A 22,955-nucleotide genomic window follows, 5' to 3' on the forward strand; every position below is an offset into this window, starting at 1 on the left:
TTTAAGGAAGAACATGGATCCCAACACATCCCTTTAATTTCCACTTTTATACATATGTTCTGATCTGATAAAGGAAGCATCTGTTAGATGGATGAAATATACAGAGATGACTCATTATCTGACACCGTTAGGGAAATGAGTAATTTTCCAGATAAAGAAGGATGCCCTCCAGAGTAGCATTTTTAGCTTAACTCTTTTAAAATGGAAAGCATACATTGAAGTCTTTAAATTAGGGACCTAGAAAATAAACTTGACAACTTCTTGATGCTCAGCATCATTTCAGAGAACATGACATAGATACACTACCATGTGTAAAATAAATAGCTATGGGAACCTGCTGCATAACACAGGGAGCTCAGCTCCATGTTTTGTGATAACCTAGAAGGGTGGGATGGGAGGTGGGAGGCAGGCTCAATAGAGAGGGAATATATGTATAAACATCGCTGATTTCACTTTGTTGTACAGCAAAAACTAACACAACATTGTAAAACATTTATACTCCAATAATAAAATTTTTTAAATAAATAAATAAAAAGTTAACTGCTCCCAAGCACTAAGCTTTTGAGTCCTCAAGGATGGTTTTGGCTTTGTTGTGAAACTGAGCTATGGTCTCTCAAACCCCAATCTCCACCCTACATGCTGCCCCAATTCTTGCCCCTTTGCCACACAGAGTGACCCAGCACCACTCCAAGGAGGATTCTCTAGCCTCAGTCCTCTGTTCAACACTCCAGGCTATGGATGGCATTTCAGATTCAGCTCTGCAGGCTTTATTCCTGGAGTTCCCACCTGGACAATTCATCAGTTTGGAACCTCCTTCCCAGGTGACTCAGTCGTAAAGAATCTACCTGCCAACGCAGGAGATGCAAGAGATGCAGGTTCTATTTCTGGGTTGGGAAGATCCTCTGGAGAAGGAAATGCCAACCCACTCCAGTATTCTTGCCTGGAGAATCCCATGGACAGAGGAGCCTGGCGGGCTATAGTCCATAGGGTTGCAAAGAGTCAGACACAACTGAGCGACTGAACACAGCACATTTAAGACAAGAGAGGTGACCAGTACTCCTGGTCTTATCACTAGTGCCTTCTCTGGGTAATTAGTACCCATAAGTGACCTAGCACCTTCTAAAATGTTCCATATCATTTTTAAACATCAGATTTTTAATGTCAGTTTTATTGGGTTGGCCAAAGAGTTCATTCAGGTTTTTCCACAAAATGTTACAGAAAAATCCGAACAAACTTTTTGGCCAATTGAATATCCATGGTGTTATCCATCTTGTAAAGAAAAAAGTTAGGACCTACAGGTCAGCTAACACATCTCTAGATTACCTGCTCTTTGACAATTCTGTCCCTCTGAAATTAATGCAAAAAGCCTAGTCCTGGGTGGTCTTTTTCAATTTGAGATCCAGAGAAGTACACTATTTTTGAATTTTTTATGCTGAGTTTCCATTGCTGACATAATCTGAAAAATTAATCTAAGCATGTTATGGCTCAGCTGAGGGATGGCAGGGGCGGGGGGGGGGGGGGGCATCTGACAGCCAAATGGTGCCCCTGTTCCCTTTTATATTTATGTTGCTGATTGTTTTCAAGTTGATGGATCACCCAAAGTGATGGGTTTTACTTTCAAGGAAATCTTTCCCAAACCAGACTGCAAGTTCTCAGGTTTTGAGCATTACTGCAAGGGAACATTTCCAGAAGGTCCTCTTCCCAAGGTCAAACATGTCCAGCATCAATTTTTAATAAGCTTTTCATCACAAAATTATCCTACTAAATGATTTAACATGAACAACTTTAATGAGTATTGCAAATTACTGCTTCAAACTAACACTTTATTGATTAGCATTTGTATCAATAGATAGATATTCATGTTCACATTACAGTATGAATTTCACCCAAATGTAGGGTGAAAGGAATCAATGCGTGTGGGTTTATGTAAGGGAAATTGAACACGTGCACATAAACATCTCCCAAGGCTGAATCCTGCAGACATCTGTGCTCTGTAAAGTGGAAAAAAGGAAAAGGTTTCCATAGGAAAATAAAGTTTCTCCATAAAAGACAAAAGTAAAGGTGAGGTCTTCTGCCTTATTAGTGAAGTTCTTTAAAGAAAGACAAGAAAAGAAATGACCCACAAGGCATAGAACTTGGTGGTCGCTTATTCAGTGTGAGTCTTGAATATATTCATTCTCTAATCTTTTCCATTTATTAAAACTGCCCCCACCCTTCAAAGTATTCCAGTATTGCTAGCCACTCCCCCTGAGTGACCCTTCCTCACTATTTAGAAAGAATATTTATCATGTTTTAATGATCAAAGTATTGTACAGTCATCTGTAGAAAGCCTAGAGAATATACTTAAAAGAAAATTTTAAACATCCATAATTCTGCAGTCCAAAGATAACCACTGTTAACAGCTTGGGGTATTTCTTGGTGTTTTTCTTTCTGTCCACATATGAAAAAAACTGGAGACTTCTATGATTTTGTGACCCAATCTTACAATCTATGGATATGATGTTAATGTTTCCCATGCTATTTTGAAAGTGCACATATAATAAAAATTTTGTAATGGTCCATGTTAGAAATCCCATAATTTATTCAACCATTTCCTTATGGTTTAATATTTAAATTGTTCCTGGTTGTCACATATTATGAATAATGATGAGATCAATGTATTTTGCATAAAACTTAAAAAAAAACTTAAAATATTCCCTTGACTAATTCCCAGAAAAGACATAAGTTGGCTAAAAGTAAACATATTTTTAAGGCTCCGAATAAAGATTACAAAACTGCTTATCAAAAAGCATTGCACGTGTTATTATTCAATAGCATCACAGCCTAACCTTTTGTGTCACAGTTGCCAGCACAAGGTTTTCATAGTTTTCCTTTTTTAAAGTAAAGTTGAGGGGGATGTTATTTGGTCATTGCTTGGATTTACATTTTATTGATTACAAGTAAAATGGGGTTTTTCCACATGAGTTAACAGGTTTTTTGCTTTCCTTTTAGAAGAATAAATTATTTTCCTTTACTATTTTCTTTACTTTTTCTTACAAAGTATTTTACACAGCATTTTAACATAATTTGTATATTTTATTTTCCTTTAACTTTTCATTTGAATGATTTTCAGTAAATATACATTTTTAAGCCTTCCTAATAGTCAAACCTACCAATACACTCTATTTTCCATTCATTCTAAGTTTCTCCATTAGAAATTTGAGAAACATTTACTTTTACAGTCTTATTATGTTTTTATGGTTTAATTTTTATTTAACTCTTCAATCCATATGGAATTTATTTTGGCATATGGAAAAGACTTTAAATTAACTTTCTCTAAATAGTTAACTGACTGTTCTATACCACATGTTGAATACAGTAAATGTGTACATTTACTGAAAGTATTTTAGACTATAAGTTTACCTCTCAGTATAGATTGTAGTTAATTATGATTTTTTGATACAGTATTCTCTTTTTGGTTATTTCCTACAAAGTGTGTAATTATATTTCTCATGTCCTCTTTGGCCAATAATTGCTTTAGGAGAATATTTTTAAATGTCCAAGAGTTTATACTTTTTGTCTTAAAAACATCTTGTCCTAATGTTTATTTGGATTATTTAGATTCCGAGAACTTGGGCTACATTCATCTCCATATGCTACTTTTTCTACATTTGCATTTCCTAAATTCTAAGATGCTGCTTCTCACTTTTTTAAAAGATCAGAATGCAATATAATTAACACATATATTAGCGATATTTGTGGATTTTCTTCACAAAATCTTTTAGTAAATCAAAAGTGACTTATAGCATTTATTTAATTTCTTCTTCTCTTCCACTCAATCTCTTCTGTCATTTGTGAGTACATATTAATAAGTTAGCTCTCTGAGATCTGTATAACATAGCTACCATCTTCTTCTCATCAATTTTATTACCCTGTCCTTTTCCTCTGTTACTAAGTTTCTGAAATTTATTTTCATAATTTGATTTTCTGTGAAACCAGAATGCTTAATACTGACTACATCTTGATTTCTTTGAAACTGTGTGTGTGTGTTTGCTCACCACTCTTTGCGGCCCCATGGACTGTAGCCTGCCACGCTCCTCTGTCCATGGGATTCTCCAGGCAAGAATACTGGAATGGGGGCCATTTCCTACTCAAGGAGATCTTCCCAACCCAGAGATCAAATTGGCATCGATGAACAAGGATTTGGGGAGAGGGGAGGAAGCAGAGGAGGATGTTCTAAGCAACTGGGACAATTTGTGTAAAGACACAGATGGAGAAGAGCCACATGAATGGACACACAAAAGCTTCATTTAACCAGACTTAGACTTCCCTGGTGGTCCAGGGGTTAAGAATCCACCTGCCAATGCAGAGGACGGTCGATCCCTAGTCAAGGAGCTAAGATCCCACCTGCCACAGGGCAACCAAGCCCATGCGCAGCAACTACTGAGCCTGAGAGATACAACTAAGACTTGACACAGCCAAACAAATAAATAATTTTTTTTTAAGTTTTGGCTTTTTTTCCCAAACTTATTTATTTTTAATCAAAGGAAAATTGCTTCACTGGCCTCTGCCATATATCAACATGAGTCAGCCATAGGTATACATGTGTCCCTTCCACCTTTAACTTCCCTCCCACTTCCCACCCCTTCCCACCCGTATAGGTGGTTATAGAACCCTGGTTTGAGTTCCCTGAGTCATACAGTGAATTCCCAATGGTTATCTATTTTACACATGGTATATGCTTCCATGTTACTCTCTCGAAAAACCCAGGCCTGGAAATTTATTGCAAGACAATGCCAAGAGAATGTCCAGATGGGACACCCTAAGAGCTACACTCTTGTTCCCCACTGGCTCTTAGAATGACCCACCAAGCACAGTAGCCAGCAGCACCTCAAGCTCAGGTCCACTGATCTCAACTCCAGCCCAACAGTGCACAGAAATGTCTGGGTTGGAAAGCTGAGTGACCACCTATCCCAGTTTGCCTGGATGATTTCAGTCCCAAGAAAACTGGGACAGTTGGTCACCCTACAAAAGTGGGCGTGAGACTTATATTAAAAGTATCATAAAAGGTTAGATAGAAAATAACACTAGAGACAATTTTAAAGATATTTATGATTTCTTTATTTGGCTGTGCTGGGTCTTAGTTGTGGCATGTGGGATCTTAGTTCCCTAACCAGCGATTGACAACATGGAGTCTTAGCCACTGGACCACCAGGGAAGTCTCTGTGGACACTTTCAAGGTACTTTTCCAACTGGTCTCGGGCATCCACGTGCCAGAACCACCCGCCTACCACCTGAACAGCCCTCAAGAGACCTCTGCTGCCCAAAGTGCACATCCAAGAAATACTGTCCAGAGTGACACAGCCTCAAGCACGAGCAGACAAAAGCATCCATGGAATGACCCAAACCTCCCAGAGCCTTAGCCCCTCAAGAACCTCTTTGCAAGCCATGCCTGTACTTTTGTGCTGTAGGCCAGGACTTGCCCAACCAAAAACAACATTTCCAAACTCCAAATCAGCCAATCAAAACATAATGCTTAAAATCCCTCATGATAGGGTATAAATTCCACTATTGCCTGGACATCTAGCCCTTTCAACTTCAGCTTGCAGAGTCAGCAAAGTCTTTTCTGGCCTGACATGGCTCTCTCACCCAGCCAGCGAATCCACTCACCTTTGTCTTATAGCTCTCTCCATCTCTGTTCTTCCTCCCTGACAAGAGAAAGAAATAATATGCTTCCATCCAGTCTTCTACCTGCCACTTAGTCCCCATCCTCATAGCAAGCCCGAAAGGCTAGCTTCCTGGCCCTAGCCCTGCCTTGGTCCAAGACAGCAGACACCACTAAAATCCACTCACATTGCTTTGCCTGAGGTGGAAGAGACCACAGTAGATTGTGAACCCTGACATTCATTTAAAAGAAACTTGTATTTTGTAGCAGAGAAGAGGGGCCCAATGGCTTTCGTGTGTGTGTGTGTGTGTGTGTGTGTGTGTGTGTGTCCCAATAAAGTTTTATTTACAAAAACTTAAGGCTCAGATGGTAAAGCGTCTGTCTGCAACGCAGGAGACCCGGGTTCGATCCCTGGGTTGGGAAGATCCCCTGGAGAAGGAAATGGCAGCCCACTCCAGTATTCTTGCCTGGAAAATCCCATGGATCGCGGAGCCTGGTAGGCTACCGTCCATGGGGTCGCTAAGAGTCGGACACGACTAAGTGACTTCCCTTTCAAGAGTGGGGCAGGTTTTGACCTGTAGGCAGTACTTTGTAGGCTACTGATTTAAGTGACTTATTCAAGGTCATAGGTCTGATGAATATCAGAATTTGGATAGAATTCAGATCTCCTGACTTCCAATGTGTTTTTCCATTCTGCTATGTTGTTGCCTTTATAATTTCTTTTGCATTCATCACACACTACCTTGTTTTATTATTAATCTTATAAGGCTACTTATGATCTTTTGGTAGTCCAAGAGGCAGTGGACATCCAAGGATTGAGGGTGACACAGTAGAGCGATTAGAATAACCTAGTCTCAAAGTGCTTGAAGACCTAGTACCTCCTGGGCAGGAACAGCTCAGACCTCAGAGAGAGGAGAAATCTGGGCACAAGCAGCAAGGCCTGCACTGGGAACTGTTTGGAACTTCAACAGCTTGTATCTACCATTTAACTCACCTGATGAACATAATTTGAAAAATTACCCAGTACCCAAAAAATGAGTCAAAGAAGACAGCATTAGAAGAGGAAAATGTCTGCATGGTTCAAAAGCTCAACTGACTCTCCATTAACCAATCTTTTTCTTTAATGCTTGAGAATGAGCTGATGTGCAAAAAAACTCCATGATAACGAAATTCAGAGTGCACGTATACCAAAGTGAATCAGAGCAGCACATACGACTACGTGTGCAGTATTCATGTACCTGCAATGTGCCTGAATTAGGAATCAAGTACAAGTCATTCCAATTAATGTGTTCCTGTCTTCTAGCATCAATCTAAAGAGAAAGCAAGCTCGTGGTCTAACTCTTTGGAATACTGAAGGAGCCTAACTACATTTGACCAAGATTACTCACTAACAAAGGAATGAACTATTCAAACTCAAATGGCTCGCTGCTTAAAAACATTATACACACAGGCCAGAAACAACAAAGAAAACTCTCCTATGCAGAGAACATGTGAGCTGCCCATTTAGATCCCCAGAGACACTGGCAATGTCCTATAGGTTCAAGGGTCGTGTCCATCTCCCTTCATGAGAAACTTCAGAAGCTGGTATATACTTCCCAAGTTAAAAACTATTATATGAATAACTTGGGAACATCAAGTGATATTTCTGAGGCCTGCCAACAGTTTAACCACAGTGAAGTTCCCGGCCAAGATATTCATGAAAAGTTCAGAAGAAGTTACTTTGAGAAAGATGGACTCGCAGCAAACAGATTTCTTGTCCTTAGGAAGAATACATAAATCAATACTCAAACAAGCAAAATGAAAATTCAGTTTGTTCATAATCATTGAAGAAAAAAGACATTTAGAAGTTTAGAAAGAAGACTCCACAAAGAGTTCATTATTAACATGTTATTGTTACGATGCATATTAAAAATTCATTCAAACATTGCTCTCATACTTTTCCTTCCCGCAGATTAGATGTAAAAAATGTCTTAACTGAGCTGCAGGGCAAAAAACAGACACTTGGCTTTGCTACTTCTTGGCTGTGTGATCTTGGGTAAGACACTGTTCCTCTCTGGAGCTCCACTTCCTCACCTGAAAAAACAGAATCCCTAACCTTCCTTCCAACTCTGTCATTCTATAATCCCAGGGCCACACATCCTCTCTGCTGATGGAAATAGTAAAGAAAATACAAACTGAAGTAGCATTTTGCGACAAGAAATCATACAAGTAGGCAAAGAGTTAACTTAATGATGACGTTATTCTGATTTTTGACAAACAGAGAATTTTACAATCCTAGAGTTTTACAGATGTAGAATGATCAAACTCTGAATTTGACTTCAGGAAAGGAAAAGAAATTCTTGAAAATAATGCTGTCTAAGGTGAGAGGGGGTATGGAGGAAGGAGATGCTAGAAGTCAGACTTTAAGAGCTAAAAGGAGGAGGAAAAAGCAGCAGGAGAAAAGCAGAATTTGGAAATCAAGTAGTCACTGAAAGCAATGGTAGATGAGAGCATAGGTGACAGTGATTTTAACTTGAAAAAAAAAATCTTGAATCCACTTAAAGGTGGGCAGAAAGAGACAAAATAAATACCAGATCGGTCAGTGACAGATGGTGACAGGAAAGAAGAGACGTTGGGTATAAAAAGCATAAAAGGATCTCTGCACGGGACTTCTCTGGCTGCCCAGTGGTTAGGACTCCATGCTTCCAATGCAGGGGGTTCAGGTTCTATCCCTGGTGGGGAAGCTAAGATCCCACATGCCTTGAAGCCACAAAACCAACAAAATATAAAGGGCCTCTGCAACACAAAATCCAGGTGGTTCTCTCCCAAATGTCCATAAGCTCACATTAAAACTTACTCTAGGTTAATTAAGCTCCAATACTTTGGCCACCTGATGCCAAGAGCATCAGGTGGAAAAGACCCTGGTTCTGGGGAAAATTGAGGGCAGGAGGAGAAGGGGACAAGAGAGGATGAGATGGTGAGGTGGCATCACCGACTTGATGGACATCAGTCTGAGCAAACTCCAGGAGACAGTGAAGGACAGGGAAGCCTGACGTGCTGCAGTCCATGAGGTTACAAAGAGTCAGACACGACTCAGCAACTGAACAACAAATAGTTAATTCCAAATTCTCAAGGAGTTAAGAATGAGCTCATGAAGCAGCTCATGAATTTGAAATTATTCCCTTGGATCTGCTAAGGTCTCCAAAGCCCTATTCACTGTAATAGTGGTGGTGATTTAGCTGCTAAGTGGTGTCCAACTCTTACAACTCCATGGACTGTAGACCACCAGGCTCCTCTGTCCATGGGATTTCCCAGGCAAGAATACTGCAGTAGGTTGTCATTTTCTTCTCCAGGGGATCTTCCCAACCCAGGGATCAAACTCAGGTCTTCTGCATTGCAGGTGAATTCTTTACTGATTGAGCCACCAGGGAAGCCCACTATAACAGTCAAATTGGGATTTTTAGGAAAAGAGATAATTTTTGACATGATTCTTCCAAGAGAAGCAGCTGGGTGTATCTCAGAGTGGGACAGCCTAAAGTTTAGAATGTAAGTTTCAGTTTTTTCACATAACCATCTGGGTGTCCTTGAGTAAGTCATTTGCATGTTCAGAGTGTCTGTTTCCTTGACTCTTGAAATGCGGCATTTGAGAAAAGGCTCCACCAGCTATAAAATCCTATGATTCTCTAAGTAATAGTTTACTGCATCGCTGGCATGACTGCCTTGATCATCAGCATGATCCAATTAACACTCTGCAACGTAGAATATTTCTGTAGTTTTGAAAAGTAGACTATTTAGGACAGGAAGGAGTTTGGAACATGAAATACAGTCACTTTGTTTTTCAAAACAAATGAGGGGGCTTCCCTGGTGGCTCAATAGTAAAGAATCCGCCTGCCAATGCAGGAGACATGGGTTCCATCCCTGGTTCAGGAAGATCCCACATGCCACGGGGCAACTAAGCCCATGCACCACAACTGCTGAGCCAGAGCCCTAGAGCCCAGTGCTCTGCAACAAGAAGCCACCGCAATGAGAAGGCTGGGTACCGCACCTAGAGAGCAGCCCCTACTCATGGCAACTAAAGAAAAGCCCGCACACCAACAAATACCCAGCACAGCCAAAAATATTCCTTTTTAAAAAAAATGAGGACTCTGAGGTCCAAAGATGCTGAATGACTTTGTTAAATTAGAAGCCAATCAGTGGCAGAAGCAAGACAAAGGCTGCCTGACTAGTCCTGCCTGCACCAAAATGCATGGCTACCAGTTGGCTTTAGGATGGCATACTTCACTAGAAGCTGCCCCAGGCCCCTTATAACCCATAGTGCGCTTTTTATGTGACTCATTAAACACACCCTACATCACAGCTGGGCTTTACTGGCCTCGGGGCTCTTAGTTTTCCAGACATCTAATCCAGGGAACATTGGAAGAGTGACCTGAAGGTCGTCATGAAAATACACCAGAATCAAGTACTTTAAAAAGTCCTACAGGGTCATCGAAGACAGCAAGTATCTGCACGCTGTCTGCCCACTTCCCATTTGATCAAATGAGTATTCGACAGGCGGAAGCTCCTGGTGAACCCAGTCCTGACCCGCAACTTCAGGAAGCAAACAGCAGCCTCCACAGCATAAGCACTTTGTCACTCTGGCTTCAGGCTGCTGGGACAGTGGGATGGCTGCCCTGAAAACCTCTGAGAGACGACCTGGGGATTTCTGTGTAGGAGCGATGATGCCTGCCACGCAATATGCTGCCACCTGCTCCGAGATGAGACAGTTGGTTGCAGATAGCACAAGGTAAGACATTAAAACCTGAACTACATCGGATCCAGCAACCTGGTTGTATCTCTCAGATATCATAATGTGGGAAAGAAGTTGAACACAGATGAGTGCATGCTGTATGATCCCATCAAAGCTGGGTCATTTGTAGAGACATGGATGGACCTAGAGTCTATCATACAGAGTCAAGTTATAAGTCAGAAAGAGAAAGACAAATATTGTATATTAACATATACATCTAGAAAAATGGGATGGATAAACCTCTTTGCAGGGCACAAATAGAGACAGAGACATGGAAAACAAACAAATGGACATCAAGTGGGAAAAGAGGAGTGTGAAATAAATTGGTAGATTGGGATTGACATACATATACTGTTGATACTACATATTAAATAGATAACTAATGAGAACCTACTGTTTAGCACAGGGAACTGTACTCAGTGCTCTGTAGTGACCTAAAAGGGAAGGAAATCCAAAAAAGAGGGAGTATACGTATATGTAGCGCTTCCCTGGTGGCTCAGCGGCCAAGAATCCACCTGCAATGCCGGAGACACAGGAGACTCAGGTTCAATCCCTGGGTCAGGAAGCTCCCCTGGAGGAGGGCATGGCAACCCACTCCGGTATTCTTGCCTGGAGAATGCCATGGACAGAGGAGTCTGGTGGGCTACTGTCCATGGGGTTGCAAAGAGTCGGACATGACTGACGCAACTGAGCATGCACGCACGTGTGTACATATGACTGATTCACTTTTCTGTACAGTGTAAACTAACACAACATTGTAAGGCAATTACATCCCAATTCAAAAAAAAAACAGAAAAAATAAAATAAAAACCAAAATGAATCTATTACAGTGATAGAAGTCAGACTAGTGATTACTTCCTGGGTGACAGATATTGACCAGAAGGGGTCCATGGAGCTTCCTAGGGTGGGGGAATGTTTAATTGCTGGATCTGGGTGATAGTTACACAGGCATAAAGATATTTAAAAACTGGTCAACTTCTACACTTCAGATATGGGTGTCATTTACTATATGTATGTTATACTTTTAATAAACAGTGAATTTAACATATTGTGTGCAGACCCTTGATATGAATGGAGAGTATGCTTCTTCCTTTTCTTTTCCATAAGAGTATCTGACATTCTCCGAATTGAATCTTCATAAATAATATTACTAGCAATAACAATAGCTACATGAAGTACTTTTATGCATCAGAACCTGTGCAGACAGACATAGGAATTACCTGAATTATCTCCTTTAATTCTTAAAACATTTCCGTGAGGTTGACCAATACCATCATATATCTCACAGATGACAAAACTAAGGCACAGAGAAGTGAAGTAACTTGTCCAAAGTCACACAGCAAGTAAAATATCAGAACTGAAATTCAAACCCAGAGCAGTCTGACTCCTGAGTCTATGTTCTTAACTTTTTGTCACATTTGATGGTATGTTGCAGGAAGGGGGAAGTTTTCAAACTGAGGAATATTTTATCTAACTTTTCTCTGATATTACAGTGCAGTTTGCACACTCAGTATGAAGAGGAAAGAGGATCCAGGCTTGGGCTGATAGGTTAACAATTCTCTAGTTGATTACATTCTTGAGATTCATTCAACAGATACACCTCGTTTAGTACAAATGCCTCTTTTTTTTTTTTTTTTTGCCTTTAATAGCAGAGGGTAGGTGCTATTATTGGCTTGTTATAGTTTGACTTTGTTCCTTCAGTGAAAAGAAACACAGTGGCAGCAACACAGAATGTTTTCACAGGCTATCCACTGGGCCCTCCAGAACACTGTGTCCTAGGACAGAATTTCCACCGCGTGCCACATGCTTTTAAGGTCTGCCTTAGGCTTTTTGGAAAGACTGAAGGGGCTTACTTTCCTCTTCAGATAGCTTTTATATTGTTATGATATTAAATATAATTTATCTGTAGGAGCTGGAGAAGGCATTAACCACTCTTTAATTAAAAAACACAAAGCTCGTGATTTTCCAGACATCCTCTTCTAGCCTTTACTGGCTCCTCAATTAGTTTCTCTGAAGCTTTCCTATGAAAACCTATTAAATAATTAATTCCTCGATTAAAAGGAGACATAAATCATAGCTGAAGCTCCAACACTTTGGCTATCCGACATGAAGAGCTGACTCACTGGGAAAGACCCTGATGCTGGGAAAGACTGAGGACAGGAGAAGAAGGGGCGACAGAGGATGAGATGGTTGGATGGCATCACTGACTCAGTGGACATAAGTTTCAGCAAACTCCAGGAGACAATGAAAGACAGGGAAGCCTGGTGTGCTGCAGTCCATGGGGTTGCAAAGAGTAAGTCACGATTTAGTGACTGAACAACAACAAATCATAGAGTCTCTAAAAATCCATCCAGGAGAAAGGGCAGAAAGCAACTTGATGGTTTAGCCCCTCTTAGCAACCAGGCCCAAAGCGTTAACTGAGGTGTATATTATGAAAATGACTTCCCAGGTGGATCAGTGGTAAATAATCCACCTGCCAATGCGGGAGACGCGGGTTCAATCCCTGGGTCAGAAAGATGCCCTGGAGAAGGAAATGGCAACCCACTCCAGCGTTCTTGCCTAGGAAATCCCCATGGACAGAGGAGCCTGAGGGGCTACAGTCTGAATGGCCACAAAAGAGTTGGACATGACTTAGCAACTAAATAACAACAACAAGACATCAGTGTAAATGAAGAATGAGAAGGCATAGTACCAAGGGCGCAGTTTTGCTCTCTGCATTCCAGCCAAGCTCAAGTCTTGCTCTCCAGTGGGATTTTGTGCAGTGATTTAAACACACACCCATGTGCACACAAGCACACTCACACAGAGACAGGCATCTGTTTTACTTTCTGGAAAATGGGCTTGAAAAAGGTAAGTTTTGGTACTGGTCAAAAAAATTAAATAAGAGCTCAGAGGGCAATGAAAGCAAAGCTTAATCAGAAAACAGAACTTTTAGATAATTTCAGAATTACATGATGAATTTGGCAATAGCTAAAATGAACAAATTTAAATATTTATTTTCATATTTAAATATTTCCAATGAAAATCAGAGACCGTGTCTCTCAAGCCAATGCCACAACCAGAGCAGGAGCCATACGCTGTGCAGGAAGCTGCATGCAAGCGTGGGCAGCCCGGGGTTTCAGGGTCCTTCCTGATGTCACCGGTCTATTGTACTAGTTGTGCCGAGGAGAAAATAGAAAGATTTTGAAGCTATTTTTGAGAAACTGTTTCCTGCAACTGGCAAATGGCAGAGCCAAAAATAGGCTCTCCAGTGAGGTTCTTACCTGGTCGTCATAGCGATAAGTGAGGAACTGCTCCCCGGTCGTGTCCTCCAGAAAACTCCCCTGAGGGGAAAGTGCAAACTCAGGAAGGAAGTAGGCCCCAGGAGACTTCTCTGCTGTGGTCTGAAAGACAAGATTGCTTGGTTAAAAATAAGGCCTCAGTAAGGACTTTTGGGCTCCAAAATCACTGCAGATGGTGACTGCAGCCATGAAATTAAAAGACACTTACTCCTTGGAAGGAAAGTTATGACCAACCTAGACAGCATATTCAAAAGCAGAGACATTACTTTGCCAACAAAGTTCCGTCTAGTCAAGGCTATGGTTTTCCCAGTGGTCATGTATGGATGTGAGAGTTGGACTGTGAAGAAAGCTGAGCGCCGAAGAATTGATGCTTTTGAACTGTTGGAGTTGGAGAAGACTCTTGAGAGTCCCTTGGACTGCAAGGAGATCCAACCAGTCCATTCTGAAGGAGATCAGTCCTGGGGTTTCTCTGGAAGGAATGATGCTAAAGCTGAAACTCCAATACTTTGGCCACCTCATGGGAAGAGCTGACTCATTGGAAAAGACCCTGATGCTGGGAGAGATTGGGGGCAGGAGGAGAAGGGGACAACAGAGGATTAGATGGCTGGATGGCATCACCGACTCGATAGACATGAGTCTGAGTGAACTCTGGGAGTTGGTGATGGAGAGGGAGGCCTGGCGTGCTGCAGTTCATGGGGTCGCAAAGAGTCGGACAGGACTGAGCGACTGAACTGAACTGAACTGAACTGAAGGACCCCCAGTGGGCTTCCCTGGTGACTCAGGTAAAGAATCTGCCTGCCAATGCAGGAGATGCGGGTTAGATCCCTGGCTCAGGAAAATTCCTTGGAGAAGGAAATGGCAACCAACTCCATTATTCCTGCCTGGAAAATCCCATAGACAGAGGAGCCTGGCAGTCTATAGTCTATGGGGTTGCAAAAGGGTCAGAGACAACTTAGCAGTTACACAACAACAACAAAGGACCCCCAGTAGGGAGTCTCCGAAAAGGGTGAGTCCAAAAGAATCCAACCACAAAAGGCTTCACCAAGAACAGGGAAGTGCCTATTTACAATAGCCAAGACATGGAAACAACCTACTTTCTGTTGTGATTGTTTGGTGAAGGAGTAAGAAACACACTTATTTTTTCCATCCTGTAACAGAAGTGCATATATCCTCTCTTTTTTGGAGTTCCTCCTTATTTAGATCACCACAGAGCACTGAGCAGAATTCCCTGAGCTATACAGCAGCTTCTCATTAGTTACCTGTTTAGGGCACAGAATATGTCTGCTGGACATTGTTCCTAAAGTGACCCTGGGAGGAAGTGAAAGGAATGCTAAAGCCACAGCCCCTACAAAGAAAAGAAGACCCCAACACGTGTTAGCAGTGTTCCATGGAGCTCTATGTGAAATATCAGAAAAAGTAAAAAATCTTCCTGGTATTAAAGCTTGTCATCCCTCAGTATTCATTAGTGTGGGAAAAAAATAGAAGACACTTATGGCTAAACTATAGCTGATTACCTTCTGCTTTGCGAGCCACTGTTCTGACTTTAAATTGTATTTATTAGACTTCTACAAATAAAAGCTGGAGAGGGTATGGAGAAAAGGGAACCTTCTTGCACTGTTGGTGGGAATGTAAACTGACACATCCATTATGGAGATTCCTTAAAACCTAGGGATAAATCTTCCACATAACCCAGCAACCCCACTCCTTGGCATATACTCAGAGAAAACCATAATGCAAAAAGATACATGCTCCCCAATGTTCATGGCAGCACTATTTACAATAGCCAGGACAAGGAAGCAACCTAGATGTCCATTGACAGAGGAATGGATAAAGAAGATGTGGTACATATACACAATGGAGTATTACTCAGCCATAAAAAGGAACAAAATTGTGCCATCCAGAGACGTGGATGGACCTAGAGACAGTCCTACAGAGTGAACTCAGAAAGAGAAAAACAAATACAGTACATTAATGCATATTTATGGAATCTAGAAAAATGGTATAGATGACCTTATTTGTAAAACAGAAATAGAGACACAGACACAGAGAACAAACTTTTGGACACCAAGCAGGGAAAGGAGGGTGGGATGAATTGGAGATTGGGGTTGACATATACACATTATTGATACCATGCATAAAATAGATAATTAATGAAAACCTACTGCATAGCACGGGGAATTCTACTCAATGCTCTTTGGTAACCTAAATGGGAAGGAAATGCAAAAAGGAGAGGAGATATATATATATATATATATGTATGTATGTATGTATGTATAGCTGATTTGAGCTTCCCTAGTGGCTCAAATGGTAATGAGCCACTCAAATGAGTCTTCCTGAAATGCAGGAGACCCAGGTTCAATCCCTGGGTCAGAAAGATCCCTTGGAGAGAGAATGGCAACCCACTCCAGTATTCTTGCCTGGAGAAGTCCATGGACAGAGGTGCCTGGAGGGCTATAGTCCATGGGGTCGCAGCGAGTCAGACACAACTGAGCCACTAACACAAACATAGCTGATTCACTGTACTGTATAGTATAAGCACTATATTGTAAAACAACTAACCCCCAATTAAAATTAAATCTTTAAAAAATCACTTTGAGGACTAGATGAATTACTAGGAGTAAATTTCTCATCTAGCTTATGTTCCTTATAGTGTATACACTCAAAGAAATATATTTTCCTCCTTTTGTTCCCCTCCAATCTCCAACAACCTGTGTAGTAATTTCCAAATACTGACATTCATCTGGTTAAGAATTCACTGAAGAAATAAGCATATAGATTTCTGGATAATATCTGGAAAAAATAATAAAAAAAAAATAAAAACTGAGATGGGAATAAAATCTTGCACATGAAAATCAAAGGTGAATTTGACGGTAAAATTTATTTCTGTATTTCCTAGGAAGCTTGAGTACATATAAAAGTATTGTTTTTCTCACCAAAATAAAAACACATCTAGGTAAACCTCAGAGCCAAAGTTTATATAACTACTAGAAAATAATGGATTCTATCTTAAGATAATTCACGGAAGCTGATAACCAAAATGCTCAGCAAAAAACAATAAATGTTACCTGCCTCTATTGGCTTCAGAGATCATAGAATCATAGTTGTAAATGCCTGAAGAGGCCTTAAGAAGTCATCTAGGTCGAACTCCTAAATTTAGAAATGAGTGAACTAAGGCTCTGAGAGTTAAGATGCTTGCCAAACAGCACAGAGCAGGAGCCAGTGGTGAAACCTGTTAGCAATCATGTGCAAAGGCAGTTAGGTCATTTCACCAAAGGCTGGGGCCTGGAGCAGCCAGGATCACCACCCAAAACTAGCTCCCTCAATACACAAAGCCTCCCTGTGTAACAGGCTTCTCAGATGCCTCAGCAGTACAGAATCCCCCTGAAGTGCAGAAGACGAAGGAAATGCAGGTTGGATCCCTGGGTTGAGGATATCTCCTGGAGAAGGAAATGGCAACCCCCTCCAGTATTCTTGCCTGGGACAAGAGGAGGGCAATCCTAAGGACAGAGGAGCCTGGCGGGCAACGGTCCATGGGGTCGCAAAAGAGTTGGACATAATTTAGCAACTAAAAAGCTACAATCCTGTATGATGCTTATCTTTAGTTGTCCATACATCCAACACATATTTATTGAGCACCTACTATATGCCTGAAACTGTTCTGAGTGCTTTGGATACAATGGCATACAAGAAAGATAAGGTATCTCTTTCCATGGAGGTTATACTCTACTGGAAGAGATAGATTTTTTAAAAAGCAAACAAATTTCTAAATATGAAAATTAAACCTCTAAGTGCTATAAAGTAAATAAACAGAGGGATATGTGAATAAAGTTGGGAGAGGGTTGTTTAAGTTTATATAAGAAGTGGGGTGTTAGAGAAGGCTTTTGAGAGTCTCTTGGCTGGCAAGGAGATCAAACCAGTCGATCCTAAAGGAAATCATTCATTATTCATGAATAATGAATATTCATTAGAAGGACTGATGCTGAAGCTGAAGCTCCAACTTTGGCCACCTGATGCAAAGACCCGACTCACTGCAAAAAGACCCTGGTGCTGGGAAAGACTGAAGGCCAAAGAAGAAAGGAGGAGACAGAGGATGAGATGGTTGGATGGCATCACCAACTCATTGGACGTAAGTTTGAATAAACTCCAGGAGATAGTGAAGGACAGGGAAGCCTGGTGTACTACAGTCCATGGGGTCGTAAAGAGTTGGACACTACAAAAGTGACTTAACACACACGTACATACTAGGTCCCAGGGATGCCTGGTTCCAAGATCATCATCCGTTTATCCCCATCATCTTCTCAGACCGTCCCCACCCCAGTTCCCTTCAGCTGTCTCAGCTCCAAGCTGACTCTCCTTCCCGGGCTCCTCTGAAGCTGTCCCACCACTGAAAAAAACATGCTGCCACATTTACTCCCAAGTAGCTGCTTTTTGCAGCAAGGAGGACTGTCCTAAGCCTCTGTGATCAGAGTATTTGTCTGCTGTGCTTCTTCTATGCTATTAACAACAACTACAAACATTTCTAAAGCCCCAATGAGCCTTTTTTTCTTTTTTTTTTTTTTTTGGCTGCTGACATTCGATTCGGTAAAATGACGTTTTTGCCTTACATTTTGTTCACTGTATTCCTATTCCAGGCTTCTGCCTCTCCCCAAAGGCATCTCAGTGCAACATTGTGGAGGCAGTTCCAGAAGGCTGAGGGCTGTGTCTCCATCATGTCTGCGTTCCCCATGGAGATGTCTGGTGTGATTCAGTGAGAGTCTAAGACTGATGGCTACACTACCTGAGCCATGCAGTAGGGGGAGAAATTTCCCGCCAAACCCATTCTATGGGAATTAAAGGCTACCAGGTCCTGGACTAGGGTTTCCCTGACGGCTCAGACAGTAAAGAATCTGCTTGCAGTGACGGAGACCTGTGTTTGATCTCCGGGTCGAGAAGATCCCTTGAAGAAGGGAATGGCTACCCACTCCAGTATTCTTGCCTGGAGAATCCCATGGACAGAGGAGCCTGGCAGGCTACAGTCCATGAGGTCTTAAAGAGTCAGACATGACTGAGTAACTAACACTTTCACTTTTTCTTTTCAGTCCCTGAGCTAGACCAGATTCTCTCTAGGCTCACATCACACCCTGTGTCACTGATAAACTGATTTTACATTCACCTCTCTTGATCAAAATCCTTCCTCCCGCATCAGTTTTCAATACTGTGGGAGTTGATGCTGCAGCCTGGTGCAGTCCAAGTCCTCTCCATCTGTGGTGGTCAGCGTGGGCCACCATGCTTGTGTGAAGTCTGAAGTGCTGACCTGTAGCATCCCAGGATAATGAAAGCTCAGTGCTGGAAGGGACCTTCTCAGTCATCCAGTCCAGCCTGTCCCCCTCAGCAATCCTGCCCAATGGCCTGCAGCCTCTAAGTGAATACCTTTATGACAAGGAGCTCACTCCCTCTGAAGGCAACAGGGGTATGTCAGAATCTAGCAAACTAGGGTTGGGAGAAACTGTGAGACTGGGATTGATACAGCTTCCCTGGTGGCTCAGCAGTAAAGAATCTGCCTATGATGCAGAAGATGCAGGTTTGACCCCTGGGTCGGGAAGATCCCCTGGAGAAGGAAATGGCAACCCACTAGTCCAGTATTCTTGCCTGCAGAATGCCATTGGCAGAGGAGCCTGGTCGGCTACAGTCCATGGGGTCACACAGAGTCAGACACAACTGAAGCAACTGAGCATGCAAAATGCACATATACTAGGTAACTAATGAGAACCTACAGTACAGCTCAGGAAACTCCACTCAGTGCTCTGCGGTGAGCACTGAATGGGAAGGACATCCATAGAAGAGGAGGTATACGTTAAAACAAAAAATAAAAGAAATCTCGCAAACTATTCTGAAGTGGCCCATTGCTCCCCAAGGGTGGGATGAGGTACCTTTCCACTTTCTGTCATCCTCCCCTACAGCCTTCCCGTCTTCCCTTCCCCTCTAGCAAATGCACATATACTAAGTTGAATTCTAAAGTATAAACACAGCAGAATCGAGGCAGGGACTAACATTGAGTCACAGATCTATATGATTGGAAGAAACTTTTGCTGTTGTTGTTGTGCAGCCACTAAGCTGCTGTGCAGCCACTAAGTTATGTCCAACTCTTTGCAACCCCATGGACTGTAGCCCAGCTTCCAAGCAAAAGTTCACCCCCATCCCATCCCCCCAGCTCCCTCCATGGGGACATTCTTAGGAAAACCAGACTTTTCCTTAAGGAGAAATGGCTAAGTTCTCTTATGACTTCAGAAAGCAAGCAGCCTGGGCAGCAACGAACACACACTGACATTCTCACCGGATAGGGACCCAACTTCCTACATGTTGGGGAGACTTGGTGGCAGGTGATGCCTCACAGGACAGGGTGAATGAGGAGGTCAGGCCCCTTAGGCAGCAACAATTGAAGGGAGGACGGGGAGGTGGGGTGGGGGAAGGGAGGCTGGACCAGGATATGTGCAAGCTTCCCATGACACAGATCCAGAACCAAGGAGAGAAGCTGCCAAAATGCATCATCCCACCAGCCACTGTCCACAGCTGCTGAGTCACCAGACTGGGGGTCAGGAGGAATCCAGACAGCCCCTTCAGGGACCCAAGAATGCAGCTTACTCACCTCCCCCTCCAGCCGAAGGCTTTGACTTTGGCAGGAGAGAGTAAGTATGGGATGGCGATTCAAGGACAAAATTTGCGTGTCCTAGACTCCATCCATATAATCATATCTATGGTTTTTCCAGTAGTCATGTATGGTTGTGAGAGTTGGACCATAAAGAAAGCTGAGATCCTTCTGAGATCCTTATTGGATCCTGAGTGTTGGATAAGACCCTTGAGAGTCCCTTGAACAGCAAGGAGATCAAACCAGTCAATCCTAAAGGAAATCAATCCTGAATATTCCTTGGAAGGACTGACGCTGAAGCTGAAGCTCCAATAACTTTGGCCACCTGATGCGAAGAGCCAGCTCATTGTAAACAATCCCGATGTTGGGAAAGATTGAGGGCAGGAGGAGAAGGGGGTGACAGAGGATAAGATGGCTAGATGGCATCATCGACTCAATGGACATCAGTTTGAGCAAACTCTGGGAGATGGCCAAGGAGCAGGAAGCCTGGTGTGCTGCAGTCCATGCAGTCGCAAAGAGTTGGACATAATTGAGCTACTGAACAACAACAACAAGCCTCTATCAACACCCTGGATAGGATAGAGAATGTCTCTCAAGACTTGGCAAAATGTTTGACTGATGTGATGGAAGGAAAGACAAGTGGAGGAGAAGTGGGTGTTTCTACACAAAAGAATGGGAACCCAATATGCCTCAAAAGTCAAGTGGTCACCATTGACATTATACAGTGGGATTTCTGCTGAATTTCAACAAGTCAGTTTAAACCCTTCTCCCAAGCTTGGTCTGAGCACTACAGGTGGATGTCCACCTCTCTTCAGAGCATGAACACAGCCAAGCACCACACCACTGACCTCTACAGAACTGTGGTCAATAAAGGTCAGTAAGGTTCTTTCCTGGGCTTCCCTGGTGGCTCAGACAGTAAAGAATCTGCCTGCAACGCAGGAGACCCAGGTTTGACTCTTGGGTTGTGAAGATCCCCTGGAGAAGGGAATGGATACCCACTCCAATATTCTTCCCTGGAGAATCCCATGGACAAAGAAGTCTGGCAGGCTACAGTCCATGGGGCTGCAAAGAGTCGGACATGACTGATGACTAACACTGACTTTTCACTTTCACCTTTCAAGGCTTTTTCCTACCTGTCACTGTGAAGTCATGTCTGTACTGGAGAGCTGGACTGTACTATCCCTGATCATCCAGGCTCTCTTTGGATCTGACCCATCACCCCAGCCTGCCAAGGCTCTTTTTGGATCCTGACTCCATTTATCAAGGTTTGCATCGCTCTCTCCCCACTTCATGTCAGCCCGAATCTGAGCATGCCCTCTGCCTCCTTGTTTCAGCCACAAACACTTTGCCAGGACAAGACTGAGAATGAGGCTCTTCTCCAGGCCGACAGGGACTTCACCAGCTTTGAGTCTCCTCATTTCAGAATCCCCACTTTGGTCACTAGAGAGTCAACAAACAGACTGTCAGATTCTGTAGCGACACAGACAACTCATGGAAGTAAGACACTAGTTCCAAGAACTGAGACTCCAGCTGGGCTTTATAGGTCAGGACAAAAGCCAAAGGATACGAAGGCATAACCCTGAGTCACTATTTTTTAGATTTTTTTTTATGTTAACCATTTTTAAAGTCTTTGTTGAATTTGTTACATTATTGTTTCTGTTTTATTGGGGTTTTTTGTTTTTGGTTTTTGTCATGAGGCATGCGGGAGCTTAGCTCCCCATTGAACCCATACCCCCCTGCATTAAAAGATGAAGACTTAATCACTGGACCGCCAGGGAAGTCCCCTAAGCTACTACAGCACTACAATTCCCTGTGAAACCAGGGTTTAATAGAGGCCAATTAAAGTCACCATCAGGAATTTGAATGCATAAGAAGTCAGTCTCAATTAACAGCAGCTAAGGTCTACAGGGGAGAGTTCAGCTCCAGGATGGAAGGTGCAGACCACTCCTACAGGTGAAAGGTCCCTTTATATTTTTTTCCTTTTTTTGGCTGCGCTGTGTGGCATGTTGAATCTTAGTTCCCTGACCAGGGATTGAACTTCTACCCCCTGAATCCAGAGCACAGAGTCTTAACCACTGGACAGCCAGGGAAGGGAGTTCAGCTCAGTTCAGCTCAGTCATGTCCCATTCTTTGCAACTCCATGGACTGCAGCACGCCAGGCTTCCCTGTCCATCACCAACTTCTGGAGCTTGCTCAAACTCATGTCCATCGAGTAAGTGATGCCATCCAACCATCTCATCCTCTGCCGTCCCCTTCTCCTCCTGCCTTCAATCCTTCCCAGCATCAGGGTCTTTTCCAATGAGTCCTCTTAAATGATAATATTTGTTGAGTCTTAAAGTGTATGTTTTAGACAGAATCCCCAGAGTCTGGGTCAGCCTGCAAGGAATACATTCCCTGGAGGGTCTCTGGATGTTATTCCTCGAATCCTGGATTACACACAGGATTTTACGGTTTCTACCTTCCAAGGTTCATGAGGGAATAATCAAGTTAACCAACATTATTTAAATTCAGAATACCAAGTGCATTTTTTGTTCCAAGATGCATGATGTGCATTTTGTTACCTGAACCTGAAATGAAGGATCCAGAAACTTTCTGGATCATTTTAGTTTTTCAAGTAGGATGTCATCATCCCAAGATGTT

The 22,955-nt window shown here is 42.5% G+C and overlaps 1 protein-coding gene across 2 annotated transcripts in view; it reads right to left on the reverse strand.

Moving 5' to 3' along the window:
- ADAMTSL3 (ADAMTS like 3) overlaps positions 1 to 22,955 on the reverse strand; it is a 380,959-nt gene that overhangs the window by 302,129 nt on the left and 55,875 nt on the right. For both annotated transcript variants that reach the window (XM_070775206.1, XM_070775210.1), the window contains exon 3: positions 13,673 to 13,792. In XM_070775206.1, coding sequence (XP_070631307.1) covers positions 13,673 to 13,792 — 120 coding nt within the window. The remainder of the gene's footprint in view (positions 1 to 13,672; positions 13,793 to 22,955) is intronic.

Source organism: Bos indicus, chromosome 21 (assembly GCF_029378745.1).
Source record: "Bos indicus isolate NIAB-ARS_2022 breed Sahiwal x Tharparkar chromosome 21, NIAB-ARS_B.indTharparkar_mat_pri_1.0, whole genome shotgun sequence".
Classification (NCBI taxonomy): domain Eukaryota; kingdom Metazoa; phylum Chordata; class Mammalia; order Artiodactyla; family Bovidae; genus Bos; species Bos indicus.